The following is a 27,879-nucleotide window of genomic DNA, read 5'->3' on the forward strand; positions in this document are numbered from 1 at the left end:
CATGGAGAGGGCTCTGGGTTGCATCATACTCAGGAAACGCTAGAGTGCAGTTTATACATCCATGGTCTGTGCTGATTGGCAGGCTAGAGGGAACAGCATTCTCTCTAGAGCAGGGAAGCCTGACGACAGGTTGATTAATGCAGGAAAGGTTGTTGGGGGGAGAGATATGTGTACCCAATCAAAGGAACATGTCAAATGGCAACTTGGAAGTCCCTTGGTGACATGGGGAAGACTGTGGGTGAGCAAATATATTGTAGGTGGGTAGGGGCAATTACTGAAGGAAACCACACTGTTCCTCCTGACCCACAAACAGTGCTGGAAACATCCTGCTCCTTTCAACTGTCCTGGGCCTTGGGGAATCCAACTAACATGTAATAAAAAATAACACGTGTAAGGAAAAAGTGCACCATCTCATGACAATTGTTGACCCAGTTCCTCGGTGCTGTTTGATCATCTGCCTGCCATCCCCCTTCAGCTGAAACTGGAAGTTGATAAAGATCAGGGGAATTGGCTTCCTGTTTGCCAATTTTTGTGAATTTTAATCTCTGGACTGACCCCAACCCACTCATTTTGAGGAGTAAGCGTTTTCCCACAGCCTGATGAATGTGCACTGTGTAACCCATCACTGGTGGAGCGTGTGGGAAATCAAGTCTCACTATTCCTGGAGTTGTGGCTAATATCAAAGATTTTTAAAGTGACACATAATTCCCCAATTTACTTTCCTCAGGAGACACAGACCAAGTATCTGTGTTTAATAAGAATCACTAATAAATAAGATCTACAGAAGAACAGATATGAACTCTAGACACCTAAACCTACAAGTTAAACACCTAACCTCTTATAAACACACCCTCGACACAGAAATACACACACACACTCACACATGCACACATGTACATATACACACAAAAATGCACATACACACACTCACATATGCACATACATGTACACACACGTGCATTCACAGACAGGACAAAAGCATGGGTGTTATGGGTGGAGGGAGAGACTGGTCACTGATCCCTGCCCACAGGGTGTACTGTGATGACAGTTTCTCTGATCAGATGCTACCTCTCAATCCTTCTTTTCCAGGTATTTTTACTGGTTTACAGGAGGCACAGGGTGACTGGTTCACACATATAAAGATCTCTGACATATCAATTAAAAGCCACAGCTGTCCACAACTGGAAAGGGGAAATAACCAGGCTATCTTTCAGCTGGAAATGCTTTTTACTACAGAGCAAAAAATAGTTTCTTCTCATCCAGAGATTCAATGGTTGGCTATCCAGGAACCAATCCCAGAGCTGTTAGCAGGCAGAAAGCCTTTGTCCTCAATAATTAATCATTAGTCTACAGACCAATCAGCTTCTTGTTACTGACCAAAGCAACCACCTGGGGCCCTGGTGTGCCCATTTGCCACCGGGCGGTGGGGATCCCCAGTGGAGGGCCCTCTATGCTGGAGTCCTCCCCCTTTCTCTTGGGGATCTGGGGTGGAGGTGCTGCACGCAGCAGTCCCCTGCAACCGCAGATTGCGGTGGTTCACGGACTCCCAGCCCAACTGCTTGTTCTGTGGCGCTGTGGAGTCTGTGGACCATGTGTATACTGGGTGTGGGCGTTTGCACTCCCTCTTTGATTTCCTCAAAAACCTTCTCCTCTGCTTTTGGTTGCACTTCAGTCCCACGCTCCTGATCTTCGGGCACCCGGTGCGGAGGAGGGAGGGCAGGTCTGAAGGCCTCCTCGTGGGTCTGCTCCTGGGCCTGGCCAAACTGGCCATAAACAGGTCCAGGCAGCGGGCCGGGGAGGGGGTCGTTAGGGCCGACTGCCTGCCCCTCTTCCGCGGTTACGTTAGGGCCCGGGTGTCCTTGGAGAAGGAGCACGCGGTGTCCACCAACACCCTGGAGTTGTTCAGGGGGAGGTGGGCACCGCAGGGAGTGGAGTGCATCATTTCCCCCTCCAACTCTATTTTGATTTAGTCCCTGCCCTCCCCTTCACTGTTTTGATCACACAGCATTGCCCTTTGATGTGAAGGGCACTGCTCGTCACAGGCCACTCGGGTGTTTTCCTACTTTTCCTGGTGGTGGAAATTAAATAAAGATTTGTGCACTTTATGTCTCTCACTGTGTCTCACAGCTGCACACACACACCATGGGTGCTGGGGTTAAAAATAATAAGCACTACCGCAGTTAGGCGGTAGTGTGGGGGTTTAAAAAAAAAATAAACAGGAGTGTTTGATGAAAAAAGAAAAAAAAAAAGCAACCACCTGGGGCCCTGGTGTGCCCATTTGCCACCGGGTGGTGGGGATCCCCAGTGGAGGGCCCTCTATGCTGGAGTCCTCCCCCTTTCTCTTGGGGATCTGGGGTGGAGGTGCTGCACGCAGCAGTCCCCTGCAACCGCAGATTGCGGTGGTTCACGGACTCCCAGCCCAACTGCTTGTTCTGTGGCGCTGTGGAGTCTGTGGACCATGTGTATACTGGGTGTGGGCGTTTGCACTCCCTCTTTGATTTCCTCAAAAACCTTCTCCTCTGCTTTTGGTTGCACTTCAGTCCCACGCTCCTGATCTTCGGGCACCCGGTGCGGAGGAGGGAGGGCAGGTCTGAAGGCCTCCTCGTGGGTCTGCTCCTGGGCCTGGCCAAACTGGCCATAAACAGGTCCAGGCAGCGGGCCGTGGAGGGGGTCGTTAGGGCCGACTGCCTGCCCCTCTTCCGCGGTTACGTTAGAGCCCGGGTATCCTTGGAGAGGGAGTACGAGGTGTCCATCAACACTCTGGAGTTGTTCAGGGAGAGGTGGGCGCCGCAGGGAGTGGAGTGCATCATTTCCCCCTCCAACTCTATTTTGATTTAGTCCCTGCCCTCCCCTTCACTGTTTGTTCACACAGCATTGCCCTTTGATGTGAAGGGCACTGCTTGTCACAGGCCACTCAGGTGTTTTCCTATTTTTCTGGTGGTGGAAATTAAATAACCAGGACGTTCACACAAAAAAAAAGCAACCACCTGGGCTGCAGGTTGTCTGGAAACTTGTCTTTCCCCACATGGCTGGAAGGAGCAGCTGTGTAAACAGCATTCACAATGAGGGTCAATAAGCTGCTTTGAAAAAGTGCAGCAATCCTTCAACCATCCTTGGCTTTTAAACTAGTCCTTTTCCTATTTAAAAATAGAGAAAATTAAAAAGATATGGTCTTTAAAATTGATTCAAGCAAGAAGTTGAAATTTAAAGGGAGATTGTGATCCAGTGATAATGTCACTAGAGTGTAATTCAGACCCAGACTAATACACTGAGGACAAGGATGCAAATCCCAGCCTGGCAGATGTCGAAGTTAAATGTAATTAATAAAATCCTGAAAACATCGATCATGTCAGTGATATTGACGATCAAATTATCATCGCTTGCTCCTAAAGGAAACCATTCAATTCTTAAATGTCTCCCAGGGAAGGAACTCTGCCATCCTTACCTGGTCTGGCCTACATGTGACTCCAGACCCACAGCAATGTGGGTGACTCTTTACTTGCCCTCTGAAATGACCCTGACAAGCCACTCAATTCAAGGGCAATTAGGAATGGGCAATAAATCCCATCTGTTAGATACACTTACCTTGAAAGAAAAAAATACAATCATCACAGGGTGATCTTCTTGTGGACCCAGTTCCCTCACCCCGCCCCCACTCACCATAACCCTTTATTCCTTTACTGTTCAAAAATCTATTAATCTTTGCCTTAAATGAGGAAGCCTCAACCGTTTCACTGAGCAGGGAATTCCACAGGTTCACAACCCTTTGGGTGATGAAGTTCCTCCTCAGCTCAGTCCGAAATCTGCTCCCCCTTATGTTGAGGCTATGCCCCCTAGTTGTAGTTTCACCCACCAGTGGAAACAACCTCCCTGCTTCTAGCTTATCTATTCCCTTCATATTTTTATTTGTTTCTATAAGATTCTCCCTAAGTCTTCTGAATCCCAATGAATATAATCCCAGTCTTCACAGTCTCTCCTCATAAGCCAACCCCCTCAACTCCGGAATCATCCTAGTGACCCTCCTCTGCACCCCCTCCAGTACGTCCTTTCTCAAGTAAGGAGACCAAATGTGCACACAGTACTCCAGGGGTGGCCTCACCAGCATCCTCCACAGTGGCAGCATGACCTCCCTATTTTTAAATTCCATCCCTCTCGCAATGAAGGACAATATTCCATTTGCCTTCTTAATGACACTCTAACTCCCTGTTGAAGACCCCATTTGGTGTAATCCCCAGCACACTCTCAGACACTGTCCTTTCTCTGTGATATTTCTCCAGTTCTAAACAAAACATTTTGCTGAATTAAGAAAAACACAACTGTCTTCAACAATCAATGTCTCCTTTCTGACTTGAGCAGGTCCTATTGACGACACCACAGATTGCAACATGCTGGCAGGACGATGTTTGAGGGGTTGTGGCCTACTCCTCTTCTACTTTGTTCTGTCCTTGTTTATTGGGGAGTTTAAGGCTGTGCTGATTATAGCGAACAAAGAACAGTACAGCACAGGAACAGGCCCTTCGGCCCACCAAGTCTGCACTGACACATGACACCTTTCTACACTAAAAACCTTTTGTCTTAGCGAGTTTTGAGAAGATTTGTAGCTCAGGGTAAGTTCTGGATGTAGGTTTACTCGCTGAGCTGTAAGGTTCATTTCTAGACATTTTGTTACCCTACTAGGTAACATCTTCAGTGGGCCTCTGGGGGAAGCACTGTTGATAATTCCTACTTTCTATTTATATGTTTGGGTTTCTTTGGGTTGGTAATGTCATTTTCTATGGTGATGTCATTTCCTGTTCTTTTTCTCAGGGGGTAGTAGATGGGTTCTAACTCGATGTATTTGTTGATCAAGTTCCAATTGGAATGCCATGCTTCTAGGAATTCTTGTGCATGTGTCTGTTGGCTTGTCCTAGGATGTATGTTGTCCCTACCAAAGTGGTCTCCTTCCTCATCCATATGTGACGATACTAGTGAGAAAGGGTCATGTTGTTTTGTGGCTAGTTGATGTTCATGTATCCTGGTGGCTAGTTTTCTGCCAATTTGTCCAAAGTAGTGTTTGTTACAGTCCTTGCACGATTGGGACAACACATCCATCCTAGGACAAGCCAAACAGAGACACACACGAGAATACCTAGAAGCATGGCATTCTAACCAGAACTCTATCAACAAACACATCGAGTTAGACCCCATCTACCACTCCCTTCGTCCAACTCTCCAGCCTATCTATATCCTACTGTATCCTCTGGCAATGTCTTCACTATCGACAGCTTCCCTAACCTTTAGGTCACCTGCTGACATACTAATCAGACCACTTTCACTCTCATCCAAATCATGGGTTAGCATGAAAGAGGAGTTGAGGCCTGGGCTGGAGCAGCTGTGGTTGTGTTGGTATAACGAGGTAGGCTTGAGGCGCTGAATGGTCACCTGCTCATTTTGCTTCTATTCTTAAATTCCAGTTGCTTGGGTTCACTGCTTCAATATGATTAACACACCAAATCAGAGTTAATGCAAAATATGAATTCCTAACTGCTACAGAGATCGTCAATAAATTGCCATGATTATTAGTAACACATGCACACAGTAATGATTTTGCGCAGCACAGGGTGTGATTGGTATTTTATTGATTAATGCATTTCAGAGCTGTTCGCTTTGTCAATGGTTTGAAAGGAAACTTAAAGAGTTTTTGCATTTATCACCTTTCCCAGTCTTAGGACATGCCCAAACTGTTTTACAACCAATGAAGTATTTTTGAAGTGTGCTCATTGATGTAAGAAAAACACTGAGTAAAAAATGAGGTCTGCAGATGCTGGAGATCACAGCTGAAAATGTGTTGCTGGTCAAAGCACAGCAGGCCAGGCAGCATCTCAGGAATAGGGAATTCGACGTTTCGAGCATAAGCCCTTCATCAGGAACACTGGTCTATGTGCAGACAGCAAGGTTTCACAAACAAGAGGGTGGTAATGATCAGCCTGTTCTTCTGGCTGGTGGTTGAGATGAGATTGACACCTCAGTGCTGCTGAGTAAGGTTGTTGGAGGTGGGGTTGTTGAATGAGACTTTTGCCCAATGTCCCCTCTGCTATCTCAGGGTTACATTTAAAAACTTATTTCGAAGAAGAATAAGAGAAGTTTCCAAGCTACCTTGGCCAATATTCCTCCTTCAATCAGTGACCAAAAACAGACGATCTGACAATGACCACGCTGCTGTTTCTACAAACTTCCAATGCGCAAATTGGCCACCACACTTCCCATGTTACAACAGTAACCACATTCTGCAAGTACTTTGTTGGTGACAAAACACTGTAAATGGATGGCCTGTAGCTGTTAAAGGCACTATATAAATGCAAATTATTTGGTTCTTCTTGTTTGGTCACAAACAATTCGCCAACACCGAGATTGTCAATATAATTACAAAGGGTTTTGATGGTTTTCCCAGTAGCAGAAGGGTCAGTAACCAGAGGCAGACTTTTACTTCCATGGCAATTACTCCATGGAGATGTTGTGATTCCGAGCAGAAACAGGGCAGTGGAAGCAGATTCAATAGTAACTTTCAAAAGGTAATTGGGTAAATATTGAAAGGGGAAAGAGGAAGCAATGAGGGTGGGGTGAAGAGCCAGATGGAGTTTGATTTATGGTCGGATTGTTGCAAAGACAAGGTGTTGAATGAGCTGGATCAGTGGTGGATCTCTGGAGTTTGGGTGACATGAACATAAGAGCTCGGAGCAGGAGTAAGCCGTTTGGCCCCTCGAGCCTGCTCCACCACTCAGTAAGATCGTGGCTGATCATCTCATGGACTAAGCTTCACTTACCCGCCCTCTCACCATAACCCTTAATTCCTTCAATGTTCAAAAACCTATCTTTACCTTAAAAACATGCAACGAGGCAGCCTCAAACTGCTTCACAGGAAATTTCTGACTCACAACCCTCTGGCTAAAGAAGTTCCTCCTGAACTCAGTCCTAACGCATGATCTAATAGAATGACAGAACAAGTTTGAGGGGCTGAGTGGCCTCGTCCTGTTGCGACAGTGAGGTGTTACAGAATTGCAAACCCTTGGTCTCTGATGTGGCTTGTGTTTGTGGTTTGTGTGTGTTTTTTTGTTGCAGTGCCACCCTGGGCGTTGATAGCAATTGCAATTGTCGCTGTGGTTCTGATTCTGACCTGCTGCTTCTGCGTCTGCAAGAAATGTCTGCTGAAGAAGAAGAACAAGAAGAAGAAGGAAAAGGGGGGAAAGAACGCGATGAACATGAAAGATGTGAAGGAGCTGGGAAAGTCAGTGAAGGAGCAGGTAATGTAGGACTGCAACCTGGTGAGGAACTCTCTTCATCATTGATTTGTCATGGTCATTATCTGGTGTCCCTGCTTTCTTATTCAGAGACTTGTATATAATTATCAATTAAATGTTTTGTTTTGTTTTGTTTGATTAAAAAAGTTAAAGATGGTATTTCAAAAGTTAAAAATTATCTCAGAGGGACCTTCTCAATTCGTTGTCCAAATATATGACTGTACTGTGATAGAGAGAGTGATTTTCCCATGCCATCTTTTCAGTGGAAAAGTCCACTGAAGATGACTATTTCAAACATGCATTCACTGAATGTGCTGGCCAGACCATCTCAGCCCATCCCATTAACTTTCTGACAAGCTTGTAGTTCACCCACAGAGGGGAGGTGAGAGTGATGTCCTTTGACATTAAGGCTTTATTTGACTGAGTGTGGCATCATGGAAGCCTAGCAAAACTGGAATCAATGGGAACTGGGGTAAACTCTCCATTGGTTGGAGTCACATTTGGCACAAAGGAAGATGGTGGTGGCTGTTGGAGGTCAGTTATCTCAGTAACCAGAACATCCCTGAAGGAGTTCCTCAGGACTAGGCCCAACCATCTTCAACTGCTTCATCAATGACCTTCCTTCCCTAAGGTCGGATGTGAGGATGTTTACTGGTGACCTTCTCAGTGGGTAGATAAGTAGGGATGGGCTATAAACACTGGCCTAGTCAGCAATGTCAATGTCCCATAAATAAAGAAAAAAAGTGACATTGAGTTGATTCTCCAAGTTGCTTTGGGTTCACTGCAAGCCATGAATCCACAGTTACATCAACATTCCAATACATAGCTCCCAACTCCCAAACTCAGACTGCCACACTGGTTCGTCCAACTGCCAGCAAGTCTGGTCACCATTTGCATTCACTTCCTGTTGGCTGGGATTAGAGATTAGGACCTTTCTGTCTGTTTCCGCACAATTCCTGAATGTCATAAACCTTCAGAAAATGCTGATGGAATCAGAAATAACTCATAATGTTGTTAACTCTTTACCTCAAACTGGTTAGATCTCAGCCCAGAATTAGGGCAATAGGAAAGGCAGGCACCTTGATGAATCTCTGAGAGACCAGAGACTATTATAAAATCACATGAAAAACTTATCTCCCACAACAATTTCACCTCTTCTCCTTCAAATACCTAGCCTATGACATCTCTAACAAGTTGTTCCAACATGATGTTTGCTCACTTCCCAGTTGACCAATCTCTTCTCCTGAGCTGGCTGACTTTTTGAGGTTGTACTCCAGTATGTAAATACCAGCACAATTCCAGCACTTTATCTGACAGTTTCATTGAACCAGCATTGCATCTATTTGCCCCAACTACACCAAGCAAATACTGCTTGTGGGTTTCTCTGAGCCTCAGCTGTCAGCTGTCAGCTGCAATGAGCCATCTGTAGCTCCTCTGGACCCTAGCCCTCACCTACATGGAGCCAGCAATTTTCCACTGCGTTTCAGTTTCCTTTGATCCCCACCTGCACGGATCTGCCATAATCCTCTGAGGGGTCCTCAGAACCAACAGCATTTCCTTCAGTAACATGAAATATCTTCAGTAGCTCCTGGATAACTAATTGGCTAACCTCTGTTGCTGACCCTGGAATTGATTTGAGTAACTGGCCCAAAACCCTCACAAAAAACCTCATTCCTCTTAGAATCATAGAGTCATAGGGATGTACAGCACAGAAACAAACTCTTCATTCCATCTCATCCATGCCAACCAGATAGTCTACAATAATCTAAACCCATATGCCAGCACTTGACCCATATACCTCCAAACCCTTCCTATTCATATACCCATTCAGATGCCTTTTAAATGTTGTAATTGTACCAGCCTCCACCACTTCCTCTGGCAGCTCATTCCATACACATATGTACCACCTTCTGTTTGAAAAGGTTGCCCCTTAAACCCCTTTTAAATCTCTCCCCTCTCACCCTAAACTATGCCCTCTAGTGTTGGTCTCCCCTAACCTGGGGGAAAAACCTTGTACATTTCCCCTATCCATGCCCCTCATGATTTTATAAACCGCTATAAGTTCACCCCTCAGCCTCTGACACTCAAGAGACAACATCTCTAGGGACCCTGACAACATCCTTATAAATCTTTTCTGCACCCTTTTAAGTTTCACATCTTTCCTGTAGTAAGGCAACCCGAATTGAATGCAGTTTTCCAAAAGTGGCCCAACCAATGTCCCGTACAACTGCAACATGACCTTCGCAGGTATAATAAAAGGGAACATTCAGTGCACTGTACGTTAAATATTGTAATCTTCACTGATGCAAGCTTACAGTATGTAGAGAATTGAAGAATAACTGATTTCAGTACGGTATGTTTTATGTTTGTTGGAGATGTTCTCATGTGGAAGACTATCCACTGCGTTTTGCCCTCAGGACAGTACACCATCTTGTGAGTGGCTAGGGAAATCAGGCTAAAACAAGTTTGTGGGTTCAAGCCCCATTCCAGAGACATGAAAACCTAATCCCAGTAAATGCTCTCACTGCAGATCTGAGGGAGCGCTGTATTGTCTGAGGTGTTACTATGAGTCTGTCCCTGCTGATTGGATCGAAGTTAATCCCTGATGTTACTTGGAGAATGCTTCCCAAACCCTGACCAACACTCCCACCTCAATCCACAGCACGAGAATGCAGATTAATGGGCCATTTATCTGTGCGATGACTTTGTGGAAAATTGCTTGTCACAGGTCAGAAGTGCTGCTGCTAGTTTTCAAACTGTAAGGTGCTGGAAAGATCTCTTTAAGGCAGTTCTGCACTGACTCTCAATGCACACCTCACTGCTGGAGAACTCAAACCAAGGCAGCTTTGCAAATCTCATTCCAGAAGGTTTCCTCCTATTTGTGTCCTTCTCCCTGAGCCCACGTCCTCCCCCATCCCAGCCCCACAACCATGCTGTCATGAAATGTTCTTTACTAAACGATCTTTCTGTCAGCCTTCATTCCATTCTGCAGTCTGCACGCTGCTAACACACCAGGATAACTGGGCTTGAGCCATTCTTGGTCAAGGCTGGTGCTCCTGTTTCGGTCTGTAGTTGGGACATCTCAGTGAGTGAGCAGCAGGAAGAATCCCGAGCGGTTTTTAATGTGTGTAGACATATAACACATGTTTCTAATGTATGAGCACATGTCCATGGATGAACATGGATGTGCTGATGCATGTGTAATCTGTGTCTGTAACTGCATAAATGTGTGTAAGTCTGCATGTCTGTGCATAAGTGTGTGTGAATGTGTGTAAGTGTGTTGATGTAAGTATAAGGTGGTACGGTGGTTAGCACTGCTGCCTCAGAGCACTAAGGACCCAGGTTCAATTCCCCCCTCTGGTGACTGTCCGTGTGGAGATTATATGTTCTCCCCGGTCTTTATGGGTTGCTTCCAAATGCTGTGGTTTCCTTCCATGATCCAAAGGTGTGCAGATCCGTGGATTGGCCATTGGTAGTGCAAGGTTACAGGGATGAGATAGATCTGGTTGAGATGCTTTTCAGAGGGCTGGTGTAGACTCGATGGACTGAATGGCCTGCTACCACACTGCAGGGATTCTATGTGTATGTAAGTGTCTGTATAAGTGATCTGCAAACACACATATGCAGTCACGTATACACATGTATGTACACAAAAGTGCAGTTACAGGTGCACAGTGCATATACGTTAGCACACACACGTGTGGACCTGTGCACTTGTATGAGATGTGTTCACATGTTTCCTCAAAGTATCTATATTCCTTCCACATTGTACACCAGGAATACACAGGCAAATAAAATTGATTTCACTAATTAACATATGAATTCAACAGGTATATTTTCTCATAGTCTACAGTTCAACCCCTTCAGCATTTCCAAATCTTTGATCTTTCGCTATAAGTCTTCATTCATCTCACTAAATAATCTAATACTGTGAATAGTCTCTGAGATTTGTTTGGCTGCAAGATATGAATCACTTTACTAAATATGTTTGATTGGATTCAGTTTTCCATTGCTTGAGGACTTCAGAAAGGATACAGCTTAATGGAGTTGAGTCCAAAGACGTCATCATCTCCACAATGTCTCACAATGAGATATGATTCTATCAGCTAACCCTGCAGGAACATTATTAAACAGGAAAACATTTTTACTGCCACAGCATACTACTATAACATAGAGTCATAGAGTCATTGTGTGTGGAAACAACCCCTTCAGTCCAACTTGTCCGCACTGACCATTTGCCAGCATTCAACACATATCCCTCCAAACCCTTCCTATTCATATACCTTCCAGAAGTCTTTCAAATGCTGCAATTGTACCAGCCTCCACCACTTCCTCTGGCAGCTCATTACATACGCATACCACTCCCTGTGTGAAGATATTACTCCTTGGATCCTTTTTAAACCTTTCCCCTCTCACCTTAACCCTATGCCCTTCGAGTTTTGGACTCTTCCCACTCTGGGGAAAAGACCTTGTCAATTTACCCGACCAAAGTCCCTCATGGTTTTATAAACCCCTATAAGGTCACCCCTCAGAGGCTCCAGGGAGAACAGCCCCAGCCTTTTAAGCCTCTCCCTATAGCTCAATTCCTCCAACCCCAGCAACATCTTTGTCAATCTTTTCTGAACCCTTTCAAGTTTCACAACATCCCTCTGATTGGAAGGTGATCAGAATTGCATGCAATATTCCAAAAGTGGTCTAACCCATGTCCTGTACAGCCACAACATGACCTCCCAACTCCAATGCTCTGACCAATGAAGACAAGTGTGCCAAATGCCTACTTCACCACCCTATCTACCTGCGACTCCACTTGCAAGGAGCTATGAACCTGCACTCCAAGGTCTCTTTGTTCAGCAACACTCCCCAAGGTCTTATCATTTACTATATAAATCCTGCCCTGATCTGCCTTACCAAAATGCAGCACCTCACATTTATCTAAATTAAACTCCATCTGCCACCCCTCAGCCCATTTACCCATCTGATCAATGTCCCATTGTACTCTGAGGTAACCCTCTTCACTGTCCACTACACCTCCAATTCTGATGTCATCTGCAAACTTACTAACCATACCTCCTGTGTTCATATCCAAATCATCTGTATAAATGACAAAAAGTAGTGGACCCAAGATCCTTGTGGCACTTCACTGGTCACAGTCTCCAGTCTAAACAGCAACCCTCAACCACCGCCCTCTGCATTTTACGACCTCTAGCACCTTCTCTTCTGTAATGTTAACTCTTTTAAAGACATCGCTATTTATTTTAAAGACATCCCCAAGATCCCTAGCTTCCATGTCATTCTCCACAGTAAATACTGACACAAAATATCCATTTAGTGTCTCACCCATTTCATGTGGTTCCACACATAGATGGCCATGTTGACCTTTAAGGAATCTTATACTGTCTCTAGTTTGTCTTTTGCCCTTAATGTAGTTATGGAATATCTTTGGATTCTCTTTAGCTGTATTTGTTAAGCTATCTCCTGTCCCCTTTTTGCCATCCTGATTTCCCTCTTAAATATACTCTTCCTGCCCTTACACTCCTTCGTTCCTCGCTGTCTATAATTGATATATGCCTCCTTCTTTTTGATAAGAGCCTCAATTTCTCTCATCATCCAGCATTCCCTGTACTTCTCAGCTTTACCCTTCCTACTACCAGGAGCACACTGTCTCTGAACACCTGTTAACTCATTTTACATGGTCTCTCATTTCCTAACCATCCCTTTATCTGTGAACAGGCTCCCCAAATCAACTTTTGAAAGTTCCTGTCTAATACCATCAAAATTGGCCTTATTCCACTTAGAACTTTTTTTTTTGCTCAGTTCTATACATTTCCATGACTGTGAGGGTATGAGAATGATATTGCCTGCTATCTGTTAATATGATGGACATGACAGAATTGCTGAAAGTTATGCAATGGATTCTATTTTGAATGATCAAATAATTAGTGGCTTAGAGTCTTACAACCCTCTGAAAGCTCCGTCAATTCTGGATTCTTGTGTTTCCTCAGTTTTAATCCTTCCTCAGCTATGGAAATCTTTCCCCTTAAATCTTTCAATTTCTCAAGCTTTCGCTCCTCCATCAGGTCACCCTCTTAGTTTACCTCATTGACCAGGCTTTTTGGTGAACACCTATCATAATAACTCCTCAGCTGGCTCTGTTGGATGAAGTAATATCCTGAAAAATTTCATTTTCATGTTACGATGGTCCACCCATTCTACTGATGTCACACACAATGGGTGGGTAGAGACAAGGTTTTGGAGAGACCAGATATATCTATACCAACTCCCGAAGTTGTCAGTCAATACACCTGACCAACTATTGTTGTACTTTTAGTTATCATGCAACAAATCTTGTTATCTAAGAACAGCCTCTTCTGTAGATACTCTACGCTGCTTTATCCTCACCCACTAATCACTAGAGAGATTGCTGGAAGGGAAAGGAAAGGATTAGTGGCAGTGACCCACCTTAAACAACCCTTACCCAGTACAATCAGGCAGCATCCAAGGAGCAGGAGAGTCGACGTTTTGAGCATAAGCCCTTCATCAGGAATCCAAAGCCACCAGAAACAGTTCTCCCTCCTGATCTATTGAAGAGTTTATGCTCCAAACATCGACTCTCCTGCTCCTCGGGTGCTCTCTGGTCTGCTGTGTTTTTCCAGCACCACACTTTCTGCCTCTGATCTCCAGCATCTGCAGTCCTCACTTTCTCTTTACCCAGCACCACAGACTGGTAGAGATGGTACCACAAGGTGCTGGGAACGGTCACCTGGTAAATGCCACGTGTTTGGCAATATTCCTGTGGAAGCACCTTTGCAGGTTTTGCTGCATCAGGGTCACTACAGCAACAGAAGCTATTGCTGTTACAGGGCACATGTATTGTTCGGTTTTAGTAAAAGGGTGACCTTATGTTAAAACTCCCAATGAACTACAGATACTGCAAATCTGCATCAAAAACAGAAATTGCTGGAAAAGCTCAGCAGGTCCAGCAGCCAATGTGGAGAGAAATCAGAGTTCATGTTTCGGGTCCAGTGACCCTTCTTCAGAACAGAGTTCTGATTTCTCTCCACAGAGACTGCCAGACTTGCTGAGACTTCCCAGCAATTTCTGTGATCCCATGTTGTCTTGCTAGTGACACCATTCAAATCCAATCGCTCCCTTTCTTTTCCAGCACGCGTTGCCCTTCCTTTCAAATAAATCATTTCAATCAGTGAAACTGAATTTCTCAAGAGGCCTTTCAGAAGTAATAGCAGTTTCAAATGTCAGCAGATGTCAAATGGCTGGTTGGAACTGTTTCCTGTTTGGTTTGGACTGAAACTCTCAGGGAAACCTGGAGTTAGACACATTGCATTTAATTTAATCATCTGAACATTTTTCAGTCACTCCTCTTCAAGACCGTGTGTCTGCTTCTGAAATTATTTGTTGCCAGAAGTGGATAAATATTTCCAATGCTTTTGTCTCCATTGATATATGTGTTGGAGAGAGATGACATATTTTCAAAGTTATTTGATCATGAGGACAGGATTGTTAAAGTCTCTCTGGAAAACACTGACGTACAGAAAATCTCCTAGTGTCACTTCTTACTGAACTGTTGCTGTCCTTGGACCTGGAGAACTGATTCAATGATCTAATACTTGCCACCAGTGCATCAAAAGCTATTCCAATCATTACATTTTGATTCATTTCCAATCAATTAAAATGTGCACAAAAAACTCACTTTTCTGACAAAGGTCTCTAAAAAGAAACTGAAAGTGTTTGCAAAGGTTTGACGTTAAAAATGTAGCACACTGTGTTCTTTTTAATGAGATCATTTCTCCATGTTTGCCCAGTTGCTTTATTTACAGTTTGTGTGTGGGTTTTATAAATTGTATTTCTTCCTTCTATGTCCTTCCTTATCTATATTCTATCTCATGACTGTTCTGGATTGTCCATTGCGGTAGGTTATTTTCAATGCTCAGATGCTCATTGTTTTTACACTTTAACCAGCATACCTTACTGATTCCAGCTTTCCTGAAGATAGCTTGGCTCTCTTGTATATTTTTGAGCTAAACCAACTTTGATTTGAAGGACAATGGTCTTTATTTTATAAATTCTGAACCAATAATGGATGCAGAACCAAGATTCCCTGGATTTTTCAATTATTTCAAAAATATAATTGAATTATTTTTAAATGAATTTCTGTCCTTTAATGTAGAAAAATGGTCCAAGGACTTCCTCAGAATCTAAAACAAAATTTAAAAAGTTTTGGACACCAGAGTAGAATAAAGAAAGGCATTTGTGACATGAGATCAACAGAAGGAAGATTGGAGATAAAGTGGAAATAGACTGTTTGAATTTGAAGAGATTAAGTTTTAATTTAATGTTTTCTTATTACTTAGGTTGATATAAATGGGAGTTGTGTTTATCTGAACAGCATTAATTCCAGTTGAATTTAATTCAGTTAGGGAATAATCAGTACTTAGGGTGTAATTGTTCAGTTTGGTAGTAATTCTGTTAATTTGTTCACTATTGGAGTTAGATAAATAAATTGTTACTTGTTAATTGTAGAGTGAATGAAAGGATTTCATTTCATTTAACCACTCCTTTATAACCGATTTGGGGTGAAAGGTAGGTTTACCCCTTGTCACACTTTTTAAAAATCAGATTATGAGGTGAGGTATTCTTCTTTGGGATTTTCGGTTTTAATTATCAGAGGGGTGTCGACCTCAGCAATAATACCATTAGGCCATCACTTCCCCCTTAAAAAAAACTAAATTTCTGATCTGCTTTGACATTGGATTGGTGTTGATATTACAATCTACTGACATCTTTCAATTTGAACTAATTAAAGTAAAATGCCAAACTCTTGATGAGACTTTTATCCAAAAATCTCAAGTTGGTTTGAACCTAAAAATTGGGAACTGGAGCAGTATTTTGGTAGAATTTGTGCTTAATTTAGAATTAAACTGGTAGCATGTATCAGTTCTAATCATTGATGAAGCTACAAACTCAAAACTTTCTGAGAATAGAACCAACTGTAATTTTGGTTCGAGGAAATGTTGCACAAATCTCACTTTGTTCACAGTTACCGCATGTAAGGCTGTGCTGAATTCTGCCTGTTTTTAGCATGTTCAATTGACAGTTTTGATATATGGATATCAGCAATATTTGATTTGGTTTAATATCAGACTGAAATGCTCAACAGCTTTAAATCGCGCTTGTAAATTTAACTTCCTTGCCTGAGACATGGTACACTTTGCGCAAGCTGTTTACTGGTTTTAGAACCTCCAGTAACAACAGCACAGCAAAGTTTTACTTTTTGCCTGCGCTAATTAAGATTAAATCATTGACAGCTTGCTTGTAGTAGCTTTTCAACTTTATCAGAGACTGTCTTGCCACCAGACAGGAGAAGCACTGCATTCTAACATTCTCGCCCCATCCACAGGCTCTGAAGGATGATGATGAAGATGTTGAGACCGGCCTCACTGCAGAAGGGAAGGAAGAAGAGAAGGAAGAGGAGAAACTTGGGAAGCTACAGTTTTCTTTGGATTATGACTTCCAGAACAATCAGGTACAGCGAGACACGTCTTAAGAAAATAACAGATATTTGTTTCTGTGTAACAGTACGATGTTGACAAGGATTAGTTCCTCAAATTTGCAATTGCAGTAAGCATGGTGCATGGTTTAAATGGCTTCAATTAGGCTTCATTCCTGCCTTAGTTTGCACGACGTCTTAGTTTAAAATGAACAATGGACTTTGGAAAACAGAGAGTTTGAGTTCATTGAATCACAGCCTCCCAGATGGACATTGCAGAAAGGTCAGTGCCTTGGTCCAGTCAGTACTTCTTTACAGAGGATAACGTCAACTCAGATCATTCAGGCTTCATTTCTAAACCGCTCTGAGTGCTGGCCCCTTAGTGAAGACGCTGGAAAATCATCCCAACGCCACCCTCTGGACTTGTCACAATACATAGGGTTTCAGGGAAAGGGCAGGGATGAGCACATGAGGAATGTTGGATTGACCGTGATCCACTTGTATGGAGGAGCAGGCTTGAGGGGACAAATGGCCTACTCCTGTTCCTATTTCCTTTGGTCTTATGGTCTCTAATCAGTTCGGTCCATGTTAGGTGGATTGGCCAGTGGAGAGCCACAAGGATCAGTGCTGGTCCACTACTTTTCATAATTTATATAAATGATTTGGATGTGAACATAAGAAGTACAGTTAGTAAGTTTGCTGATGACACCAACATTGGAGGTGTGGTGGACAGCGAAGAAGATCACCTCAAGATTATAACGGGATCTTGATCAGATGGACTAATGGGCTGAGAAGTGGCAGATGGAGTTTAATCTAGATAAATGTGAGGTGTTGCACTTTGGGAAAGCAAATCTTAGCAGGACTTATACACTTAATGATAAGGTCCTAGGGAGTGTTGCTGAACAAAGAGACCTTGGAGTGCAGGTTCATAGATCCTTGAAAGTGGAGTCGCAGGTAGATAGGATAGTGAAGAAGGCGTTTGGTATGCTTTCCTTTATTGGTCAGAGTATTGAGTACAGGAGTCGGGAGGTCATGTTGCGGCTGTACAGGGCATTGGTTAGGCCACTGTTGGAATATTGCGTGCAATTCTGTCTCCTTCTTATCAGAAAGATGTTGTGAAACTTGAAATGGTTCAGAAAAGATTTATAAGGATGTTGCTAGGGTTGGAGGATTTGAGCTAGAGGGAAAACTTGAACAGGCTGGGGCCGTTTTCCCTGGAGCATCGGAGGCTGAGGGGTGACCTTATAGAGGTTTATAAAATCATGAGGGGCATGGATAAGATAAATAGACAAAGTCTTTTCCCTGGGATGGGGGAGTCCAGAATGAGATGTCATAGGTTTAGGGTGAGAGGGTAAAGTTATAAAAGGGACCTAAGAGGCAACTTTTTCACTCAGAGGGTGGTACGTGTATGGAATGAGCTGCCAGAAGAAGTGGTGGAGGCTGGTACAATTGCAACATTTAAGAGACATTTGGATGGGTATATGAATAGGAAGGGTTTAGATTAGAGTGGTGCTGGAAAAGCACAGCAGGTCAGGCAGCATCCGAGAAGCAGGAAAATCGACGTATCGGGCAAAAGCCCTTTATCAGGAAAATCCCTTCATCTATTCCCGTTGAAGGGCTTTCGCCCAAAACGTCAATTTTCCTGCTCCTCGGATGCTGCCTGACCTGCTGTGCTTTTCCAGCACCACTCTAATCTAGGGTCTGATCTCCAGCATCAGCAGTCCTTGTTTTTACCTATATGAATAGGAAGGGTTTGGAGGGATATGGGCTGGGTGCTGGCACGTGGGACTAGATTGGGTTGGGATATCTGGTCGGCTTGGACAAGTTGGACCGAAGGGTCTGTTTCCGTGCTGTGTATCTCCATGACTCTATAACTCTATAAAATTGCCCATATGTCCAGGGATATGCAGGCTAGGTGGTTTAGCCATGAGAAATGGAGCTATTGGGGTTAAGATGGGGGTCGGGGGGGTGAGGGTTGGTCTGGAGGATCTGTGTGGACTTAATGGACAGAATGGTCTGCTCCCGCACTGTAGGCATCCAATTATTTTATTCTATGATTCTAAGCATCTCTGCAAGTGGCGATCTAGCCAATAAGCAGTCAATGAGATAGATAGTTGCAAACAGATGGGCCAATGGGTGTGGGGGATTTGTGGAGGGATGATTTTGTACAGGACAATCTCACTTTTAGCCGGCCTGAGCAGTAACAACCACAGGATGACTGTATATCTGTTATTCTGTCTCAGTCACCACTGTCATTGGGTATCCCTCAATTCCAGATTGGTGTCTTCATGTCTTCATGAGTTCCTGTCATGGGTCTTCACATCACTCACAGCTCATTCTCAACTCACAGATCTTTGAGCAAGGAACAGAAAGTCCCACTGGCTGGTGGAATCTGGAGACCAAGTCAGGGCCTTTCCTCGCTACTATTACACCGCTTCATTATTTAGCAATTATGACCCAAACATAGAAAATAGGAGCAGGAGGAGGCCATTTGGCCCTTTGAGTCTACTCCCCCTTCAACATCATCATGGCTGATCACACAACTCAGTCCCCTGTTCTGACTTTCTCCCCCATACCCTTTGATTCCTTCAGCCCTAAAAACTATATCTAACGCCTTCTTGAAAATATTCAATGTTTTGGTCTCAACCACTTCCTGTGGCAGAGACTCCCACAGGCTCCCCACTCTCTCGGTGAAGACATTTCTCCTCATCTCAGTCTGAAATGGCCTTATCCATACCCTTAAACTGTAACCCCTGATTCTGGGGTCCTGGACATCGGGAACATCCTCCCGGAATCTAACCTGCCGAGTTCTGTTAGAACATGATGGGTTTCTCTAAGAATCACCCTCATTCTTCTCAAGTCAATGTAGTGCTGACCAATCCAGCCTCTCTTCATGGTGCATGATGCAGCTCAATGCACAATGACTGGTCACCAGTGCCCACCGATCATTAATGCCAAGGTCTCAGCATGTCAACGGAGTGCCTTTGTAATGCCATTGTCCTCTCTGGAGCATGGTCCATTTGAGAAGACAGAGAAGCTGACAGGTGGGGAGGCACATTTTGTCCATCCAGTCACGGTGTCCATTTGATCAAAGTTGATTTTGCCTGAATCCCTCAGTGAGTCAACTGTTACAGCAACCTCAAACTGACAGAGCCCCAGCAAACAAGGTAGTATTTATTATATTCCTGTGGACCCAGCATGGTCTCTCGATCTGTCATGAATCTCTTCACATGATGAAATGATCCCTCATGCTCACAATCTCAAGATTGTCAGCAAGAGAGCTTGGAGTGAAATGAGAAGAAACGTCTTTACTCAGAGAGTTGTTAGGGTTTAGGAATGTGCTGCCTGGGAGAGTGGTGGAGGTGGATTCCATTGGAGGTTTCAAAAGGGAGCTGAAGATATATGCAAAAGGGATGATGTGAGAGGGTTACAGAGATAGGGCTTGGAGAGTGGGACTAGCTGGGTAGCTCATTCAGAGGATGGTACAGACACAATGGGTCGAATGGCCTTTCTCTCTGTACCGTAAAATTCTGTGATTCTAAACGTGACGTCAGTTCAATGTGTTGTTCTGGTCAGGGCCAACAGCATGAGCCACCCGTGGTCTTTCCCCCCACGTAAGATGACATTTCTGATGCATTTCTTTCATTCAAACCCCATCCAGCCCATCGCCCCAGCCTCCCAGCTCCCTCCCCTCAACTCACCCACTGATCCAAACCAACACCCTAACAGCCTGAGGTTGCATAACACAAGCAACGATGAATATAAACAACTTTCCATGAAGCTCTCCGGGAAGATAGGAAGCAGTAATCTCCTGATGAAGCATCAGTTCCCATTGTGTTCACTCACTGCTCGAGTTTAGACTCTGGGCCACAAAGTCTCTCTGAATTCACCTGCAATTCCTTTTCTAATGAACACAGATAAACAACAGCCGATGCAACGTTATTGAAGGCATTAGCCTAGTCTTTAGGAAACTCGCGCATTTTACTCCTAATTGACTTCCCCGAAAAGCAAATAGATTTTCCTCACTAAATGATCTTTCCACTGCCTGACCAACCAATAAGAGAAACACTCAGGCCAGCTGACAGCTCTCATCTGTCTCCTGGAGTGTACTGCAAAGTACTCGAAATGGGTTTGCCTGTCTGTCCTGAACTCTCTTGTATTAATGCCATTCTCAGGGGCCCATTAATGAAGTGCATTTGTGTTTGAGCAAGGACCTTCTAGCCACTTCACTTCAGGTTTTTATGAAGGAAAGAAGATATTGTGTAAGGTCTGTGGTGCCGGGGGGTAATCAAAGATCCTGCAGATCAGATTAGTTTCATGTCTGAAGATAGAGCTCAGTACTGCTTACAGTGTCAGAGTGACTGAGGGACATTTGGAATACACCAATAAGTGCAGTTAATTTTCATGCAAAGTTTTATTTATTTTTAAACAAATTGAGTGCAAAGAAACATTGGTCGTGGAATGAATCAACAATTAACATTCTAAAACAAATTTATTGTAAAGGCCACATTAACACTGTCTGACCACACCATAGGGCCACTCTCTCACTAGATAGAGATGAATTGGTGGGAGTTTAACCTGAGGGACACTACACCTCAGGTGAGGGGAGAGGGTGAGAAGGAGAGTCCTTCCTCATAACCTCAACTGGTATTGGAATTGTGTTGGTGCAGACATCTCCTGAGAACCATCCTTGGTTGGCTGAAGGGCCTTTCCCTGTGCTGTGGACCTTTATGCGGGGTCTATGCGGGGAGTCAGAACCAAATCAGTCCCAAAACTGGCTGCTCAGCCGGACAGGAGTGGCAGACCAGCACTGGCCAGAGATAGTTTATTTAGGGGAGGGACAGGCAGGGGGTTGGGTCACCTGTCCTACTACTCCTCAGAGAGCCCGCCATGAGTTTGTGTCTAATAATGTTCACGTGGAATGTCTTGGCAAGTTTTATTAAGTGAGAGGTGCTACATCAACGGCAAGTTGTTGCTGACATCTCTGTTTTGTGTCGTTCCAACAGCTCATTGTGGGCATTATTCAAGCTGCTGAGCTACCAGCACTCGATATGGGAGGGACGTCTGACCCATACGTGAAGGTATTCCTACTGCCCGACAAGAAGAAAAAGTATGAAACCAAAGTTCACCGAAAGACCCTGAACCCTGTTTTCAATGAGTCCTTTATCTTCAAGGTAATATTTTATTTCAGGGTCTCAGTAAAATCTGAATCCACAAATGACGATCGCTGTCCAGTATCTCCCCACACCAGCCCAGGGATCCTCTCCTTGTCACTGAGATTAGATTCTACATCTCAGTGTTGATTACATCATGTTGATATTGTGTTTAGATTCACATCATTCAGTCCAACTGGTTCATGCTGGTGGTTCTATTTCACACAAACCTTCTCCCATCCCCTCTTCATCTGATACAGACACTGAGAGTGCTGGGGAAACTCAGCAGGTCTGGCAGCCACTGTGCAGAGAGAAGGCAGAGTTAATGTTTTGAGCCTGGTATGCATTTTTCTGAGGATGCAGGTTACTGGGATCAGGCAGGTATACTGGGAATACCAGAGATGGCCGGATCATCACTGTCACAGGGTGAAAGTGAGTACCAGAGCCATTCGTAACGACCAGTACACCAACCACCACTCTCTCCTCATCCAGAAGGTCAATCTTGAGCTGGCATCAAGGGAACGTCTGATCCAATATTCCCTTCCAATTGCTCATACGGCAAGTCCTGGTTATCCAATCCTGAACATCCTGAATCACCGTTTTGAATCTCGGATGCTGGTTGAATGAGAATCCCAGGCGTTCAGGATCTGGATAACAGGGTCTTTGAAAGAATGCAGAATGAGATTCAGGGTACATGATTGTCCCTCAGAATGAGAGAGAGTGACCCTTACTCACAGTAAGGACCTGTGTTTGGGTCATTTAACTGTTATTTTAGCTCCCATACAGTTCTGCCTGGCCAGGAAACTCTTGTAAGCACATAGAGTAGGCCGTTCAGCACCTCAGCTCCTGACTATCATTGTCCACCAGAACCAGATTGAAAGGGAAGGCTTTGCAGTTTGATAATTAACCCAATCATGGCACACCCTCCACTGCCACCAAGACCTGAAGTGGGACTTGAACCTGGAGGAGGTCTGGCTTAGAGGGAGCAGCATTACCCAGTGTACCCCAATTGGGGGAGTGGGGGAAAAATGGGAGGAGCTGAGGAGGAAACAGAGGAGAGCTTGGAGGAGCTTGCAAGGAGGAGCTAGGCAGTAGTGGGGAGAGCTGGAGAGATACTGGGGGAAATGTGGGAGGGGCTGAGGGGGAGCAGAGGTGGAGGAGATGAGAGGGAGGTGAGGATGAGGTGGGGAAGAGTTGGTTAGCTGAGGGAGCGGTAAAGAGGAGGGGAGAGGGGGGTGAAGGAGAAGGTGAGGGGGAGGTAAGGGGGAGGGGAGGGGGAGGTGAGGGGAGGGGAGGTGAGGGGGAGTGGAGGGGGAGGTGAGGGGAGGAGGAGGTGAGGGGGAAGGGGAGTTGAGAGGAGGGGAGGGGGAAGTGAGGGAAAGTGGAGGGGGAGGCGAGGAGGAGGTGAGGGGGAAGGGGAGGGGGAATTGAGGGAGAGTGGAGGGGAGGTGAGGGGGAGGGGGAAGTGAGGGGGAGTGGAGGGGGAGGTGAGGAGGAGGTGAGGTGAGGGAGAGGTGAGGGGGAGGTGAAGGGGAGTTGAGGAGGAGGTGAGGTGAGGGGTGGTGAGGGGGAGGTGAGGGGTGGTGAGGGGGAGGTGAAGAGGAGGTGAGGGGGAGGGGGAGGTGAGGGGGAGGTGTGGTGAGGGGGAGGGGGAAGTGAGGGGGTGGAGGGGGAGGTGAGGAGGAGGTGAGAGGGAGGTGAAGGGGAGTTGAGGAGAAGGTGAGGTGTGGGGTGGTGAGGGGGAGGTGAGGAGGAGGTGAGAGGGAGGTGAAGGGGAGTTGAGGAGAAGGTGAGGTGTGGGGTGGTGAGGGGGAGGTGAGGAGGATGTGAAGTGAGGGGGAAGTGAGGGTGAGGTGAGAGGCAGATGAGTGGGGTGAGCAGATGAGGAGGAGGTGAGGGGGAGGTGAAGGGGAGTTGAGGAGAAGGTGAGGGGGAGTTGGCAGTGAGTTATGGGGTTCATGGGGAGGGGGACTCAGGATTGGGAAGAATGATCATATGAAGCAGAAACTGGAGTAATGGCCCAGCTGGGGCGTAGACAGATGTTGCTGTGTGTAATGTATTCCATGTCGGTGTTTAATGTGAATTTCTCATCCAGGCTGAATTGTTGTGGATTTTCTCAGATTCCCTACTCAGAGCTGGGAGGGAAAACTCTGGTAATGGCTGTATATGACTTTGATCGATTCTCTAAACACGATGTTATCGGGGAGGTGAAAGTGCCGATGAACACCGTAGACTTTGGCCACGTAACGGAGGAGTGGAGGGATCTGCAAGGAGCTGAGAAAGAGGAGGTTAGTGTCCTCACTTTACCTCAGGTAATATCTTGTCCACCCAATGTGAGTATGGCTTCAATTCCTCTGATCTCTAAAAGTGTAATTCTCACTCATTTGTCAGCTATTATTCTGGATTTTGCAATGATGATGAATACCAGCACTGGGTGAGCTAACACCAGGTGAATTGGCTCCCCCTGTTAACCACCTTGGGTTGTCTAGCTATAAGACTTGACCTCAGTCCAAATAAAGTGTAATTGATTAGTTCACCAGAAATAATAAGGAAACATTCACAAGTTGTGCACACACAGACACACGCACAGATACACCCATAGACACACACAGCTGTATATATACGCAGACAGTTACACACACACACACACAAACATGCAGACAGTTTTATATACACACACACACACACACACACGTGGACAGTTATACACACACAGTTACATACTTGCTGAGACACATACAGACAGTCACACTCACACAGACACACATGAACACACACACATGCACATGTATGCATCCACATTGATCTTGAGTAGTTTTGAGTTCTTGACAAAGTCAGTTAAATTTTCAACCTTAAACTGAGTTCAGGTGTGCAATGGTCATATGAGCTGCATCATCAATTCAATAACAGACTGGTGGTATGGCCAATGTATATTTTTGTGGCAAACTTTGAAAGTGATTGGACAAATTGTTAAGACTTTAAAAATAATATTTGGAGTCTGATAACGTTAGTATTCAGTTACAGAGAGTAGTGAGGCAGGTTACTGTTTATCACGAGAGTGAAACGGAACTTCAAGGTAAGGCTGTTACAGGCCATTAGACCACATCTCAAACCCGAGTACACGGGTCTCATTAAGGAAGGGTGCAAATGCATTGGAGGAGGTTGGGGGGAGGTTTACTGGATTGATCCCTGGAATGAGTGGGTTGTTTGATGAGGAAAGGTTGGACCAACTGGGCCTTAATGCAGACTCCTAAACATTGTCAAAAAATTGTAGGAAACATTGCTTCACCCAGAGAGTGGTGAACCAGTGGAATTCTCTTCCAAAACATTGAATGTTGTTGAAGAAGGAGCTAGATGTGGCATTTAGGGCTAAAAAGACCAAAGCTTATGAATGAGAAAGCGGAGAACCAGGGCACTGAGTTGGATGATCAGCTGTGATCATTTTGAATGGTGGAGCAAGCACGAAGGGCTGAATGGCCTACTCCTGCTATGAGTTTCGATGTTTTTATGTTTCTGCAATTGTGGGGTATTAATGTAATACGACCAGACACTGGGGGTGTGAAATCTGTGACTTTTGTATCAATTTCCTGAGCTGGTCTGATCTTGTCCCGTTGTGTGTGTGTGTGTGTGTGTGTGTGTGTGTGTGTGTTTGTGTGTGTGTGTGTGTGCTGACCACAGTGGGGTGTGGTGTTGTTCCAGTTAAGTGTGATCTAGCGGTGAATCAAGATCACTCTCACCTCGGCTTATATCGAGGAATTGGCAGAATCTCTTGGACATTGTCACCAAACTACCAGCAGCTGTTGCTTGCCATGTCAGATGTTGCTATTTTACCTGTTTAAAGAGATTAGGGTCCTTCTTATAACGGCTTATAAAATCATGAGGGGCATGGATAAGGTGAATAGACAGGGTCCTTTTTCCCAGGGTAGCAGAGTACAAAGCTAGAGGGCATAGGTTTAATAGAGACCTAATGGGCAACGTTTTCACCAGAGGGTGGTGCATGTATGGAATGAGCTACCAGAGGAAGTGGTGGAGGCTGGTACAATTACAACATTTAAAAGGCATCTGGATGGGTATATGAATAGGAAGGGTTTGGAGGAATGGGTGCCAAGTGCTGGTAAATGGGACTAGGTTAGGCTGGGATATCTGGTCGGCATGGACGGGTTGGACAGAAAGGTCTGTTTTCGTTCTGAATGACTATGATTCTAAATGCTTAATAAGAAACCATTAATGACATTCTGTATCTGTTTAAACTTTCTAATGTTATCCTGCTGGTCTCCACTGACAGGAATATAAAGACAAGCCTATTGACATTTGTTTGGTCTATTTTTAATAAGTCTCTCAGATTGAATATTGTTCTGCAATTTTAAAAACACCCTGTTCAATCACTCAGTGCATTCTGACAGGATACAGCTTTGATCACATCCTTGCTGTCACTGGCAATATTATTAGTGTGCAGCTTCGACAACAATTAATTTTATTTCATGCACAAGCTTTCACAAGGCCAGTGAAACATTGAGAAATATTACCAGCCGAGACCGAACCGAATGACAAAAGCCAAAGGGAGGGGTGACAGGCTGCTGGAGAGTCAGGGATGCAGGGGAGAAGCCATGAGGAAACGAGAAAGGCAGATGGACAGGAGAAAGATTACTTACAGTGTGGAAACAGGCCCTTCGGCCCAACAAGTCCACACCAACCCGCCGAAGCGCAACCCACCCATACATTTACCCCTTACCTAACACTACGGGCAATTTAGCATGGCCAATTCACCTGACCCGCACATCTTTGGACTATGGGAGGAAACCAGAGCACCCGGAGGAAACCCACGCAGACACAGGGAGAATGTGCAAACTCCACACAGTCAGTTGTCTGAGTTGGGAATTGAACCCGGGTCTCAGCCGCTGTGAGGCAGCAGTGCTAACCACTGTGCCACCGTGCCACCCACTAATAGATAGCAAGGGAAAGAGAGAGGGAGAAGGAGACATGGGGGAAGAGAGTAAAAAGGAGATAAGCTAGGATGAAGGGAGAGCTGATCAGAAATGATAGATGTACAAAGAGAAAGGGAGTGGGACAGGAAATGAAAGAAGGAATGCTGAAAAAGGTAAGAGTGAGACAAAAACAGAGTGAATGAAGCTGGTATGGAGCAGAATGATACAGGTGGGCCATTTCAGACTCAGATGAGGAGAACTGTCTTCACCCTGAGAGCGGGGAGCATGTGGAATTCTCTCTCACAGAAAATGGTTGAGACTGAAACATTGACTATGTTAAAATCAACGAGGTAAAATATGTTGAACATGGAGTTAGACAGAATTCTTAGGGCTAAAGGCATCAAAGGGTATAGGGAGAAAGCAGGAACAGGGGACTGAGTCGGATGATCAGCCATGATCATATTGAATGGCGGAGCAGGCTTGAAGGGCCGAATGGCCTATTCCCCCTCCTGTTTTCTATGTTTCCACGATCCTAACTGTGGACTTTTAGGGTTTTGTGGAGACAATATTTCTCCAAGTTGTTGTCCAAGTCTCTGATGTATGTGGGGGAGAGATGAGGGGAGGGGGGGAGTGAGGGTGAGAGGAAGGGCAGGGTGATAGTAAAGGGGAGGGGGAAGGGGTGGTAAGTGGGAGAGTGAGGAGGGCATGAGGTGAGGAGGGGGAGGTGCAAGAGGACGGGGATGGGAAGGGTGAAAGGAAGGGGAGGGGGAGTTGGGGTGGGTGACAGGGAGGGTGGCCAAGAGACAGAGGGGGATGGTGAGGGTGAGGAGGAAGGGGAGGGGGAGGGAGAGGTGAGGGGGAGGGACAATGTGAGGGGAGGAGGAAGGTGAGAGGGAGAGGAATGTGGAGGGTGAGAGTGAAAGGGAGGGGGTTGGGGAAGAGGATGGGAAGGGGGAGGGGGAGTTGGGGTGGGTGACAGGGAGGGTGGCCAGGAGGGGGAGGAGGATGATAAGGGGGAG

At 45.2% G+C, this 27,879-nt stretch overlaps 1 protein-coding gene across 1 annotated transcript in view; it reads left to right on the forward strand.

The window, feature by feature from the left end:
* Positions 1 to 27,879, forward strand: part of LOC132824600 (synaptotagmin-A) — a 600,624-nt gene that overhangs the window by 536,349 nt on the left and 36,396 nt on the right. Inside the window, exons 4-7 of the mRNA XM_060839187.1 lie at positions 7,099 to 7,280; positions 16,693 to 16,818; positions 21,789 to 21,956; positions 24,056 to 24,223. Of these exons, the coding sequence (XP_060695170.1) occupies positions 7,099 to 7,280; positions 16,693 to 16,818; positions 21,789 to 21,956; positions 24,056 to 24,223 (644 nt within the window). The remainder of the gene's footprint in view (positions 1 to 7,098; positions 7,281 to 16,692; positions 16,819 to 21,788; positions 21,957 to 24,055; positions 24,224 to 27,879) is intronic.

This window comes from Hemiscyllium ocellatum, chromosome 19 (genome assembly GCF_020745735.1).
Source record: "Hemiscyllium ocellatum isolate sHemOce1 chromosome 19, sHemOce1.pat.X.cur, whole genome shotgun sequence".
In the NCBI taxonomy this organism is placed as follows: domain Eukaryota; kingdom Metazoa; phylum Chordata; class Chondrichthyes; order Orectolobiformes; family Hemiscylliidae; genus Hemiscyllium; species Hemiscyllium ocellatum.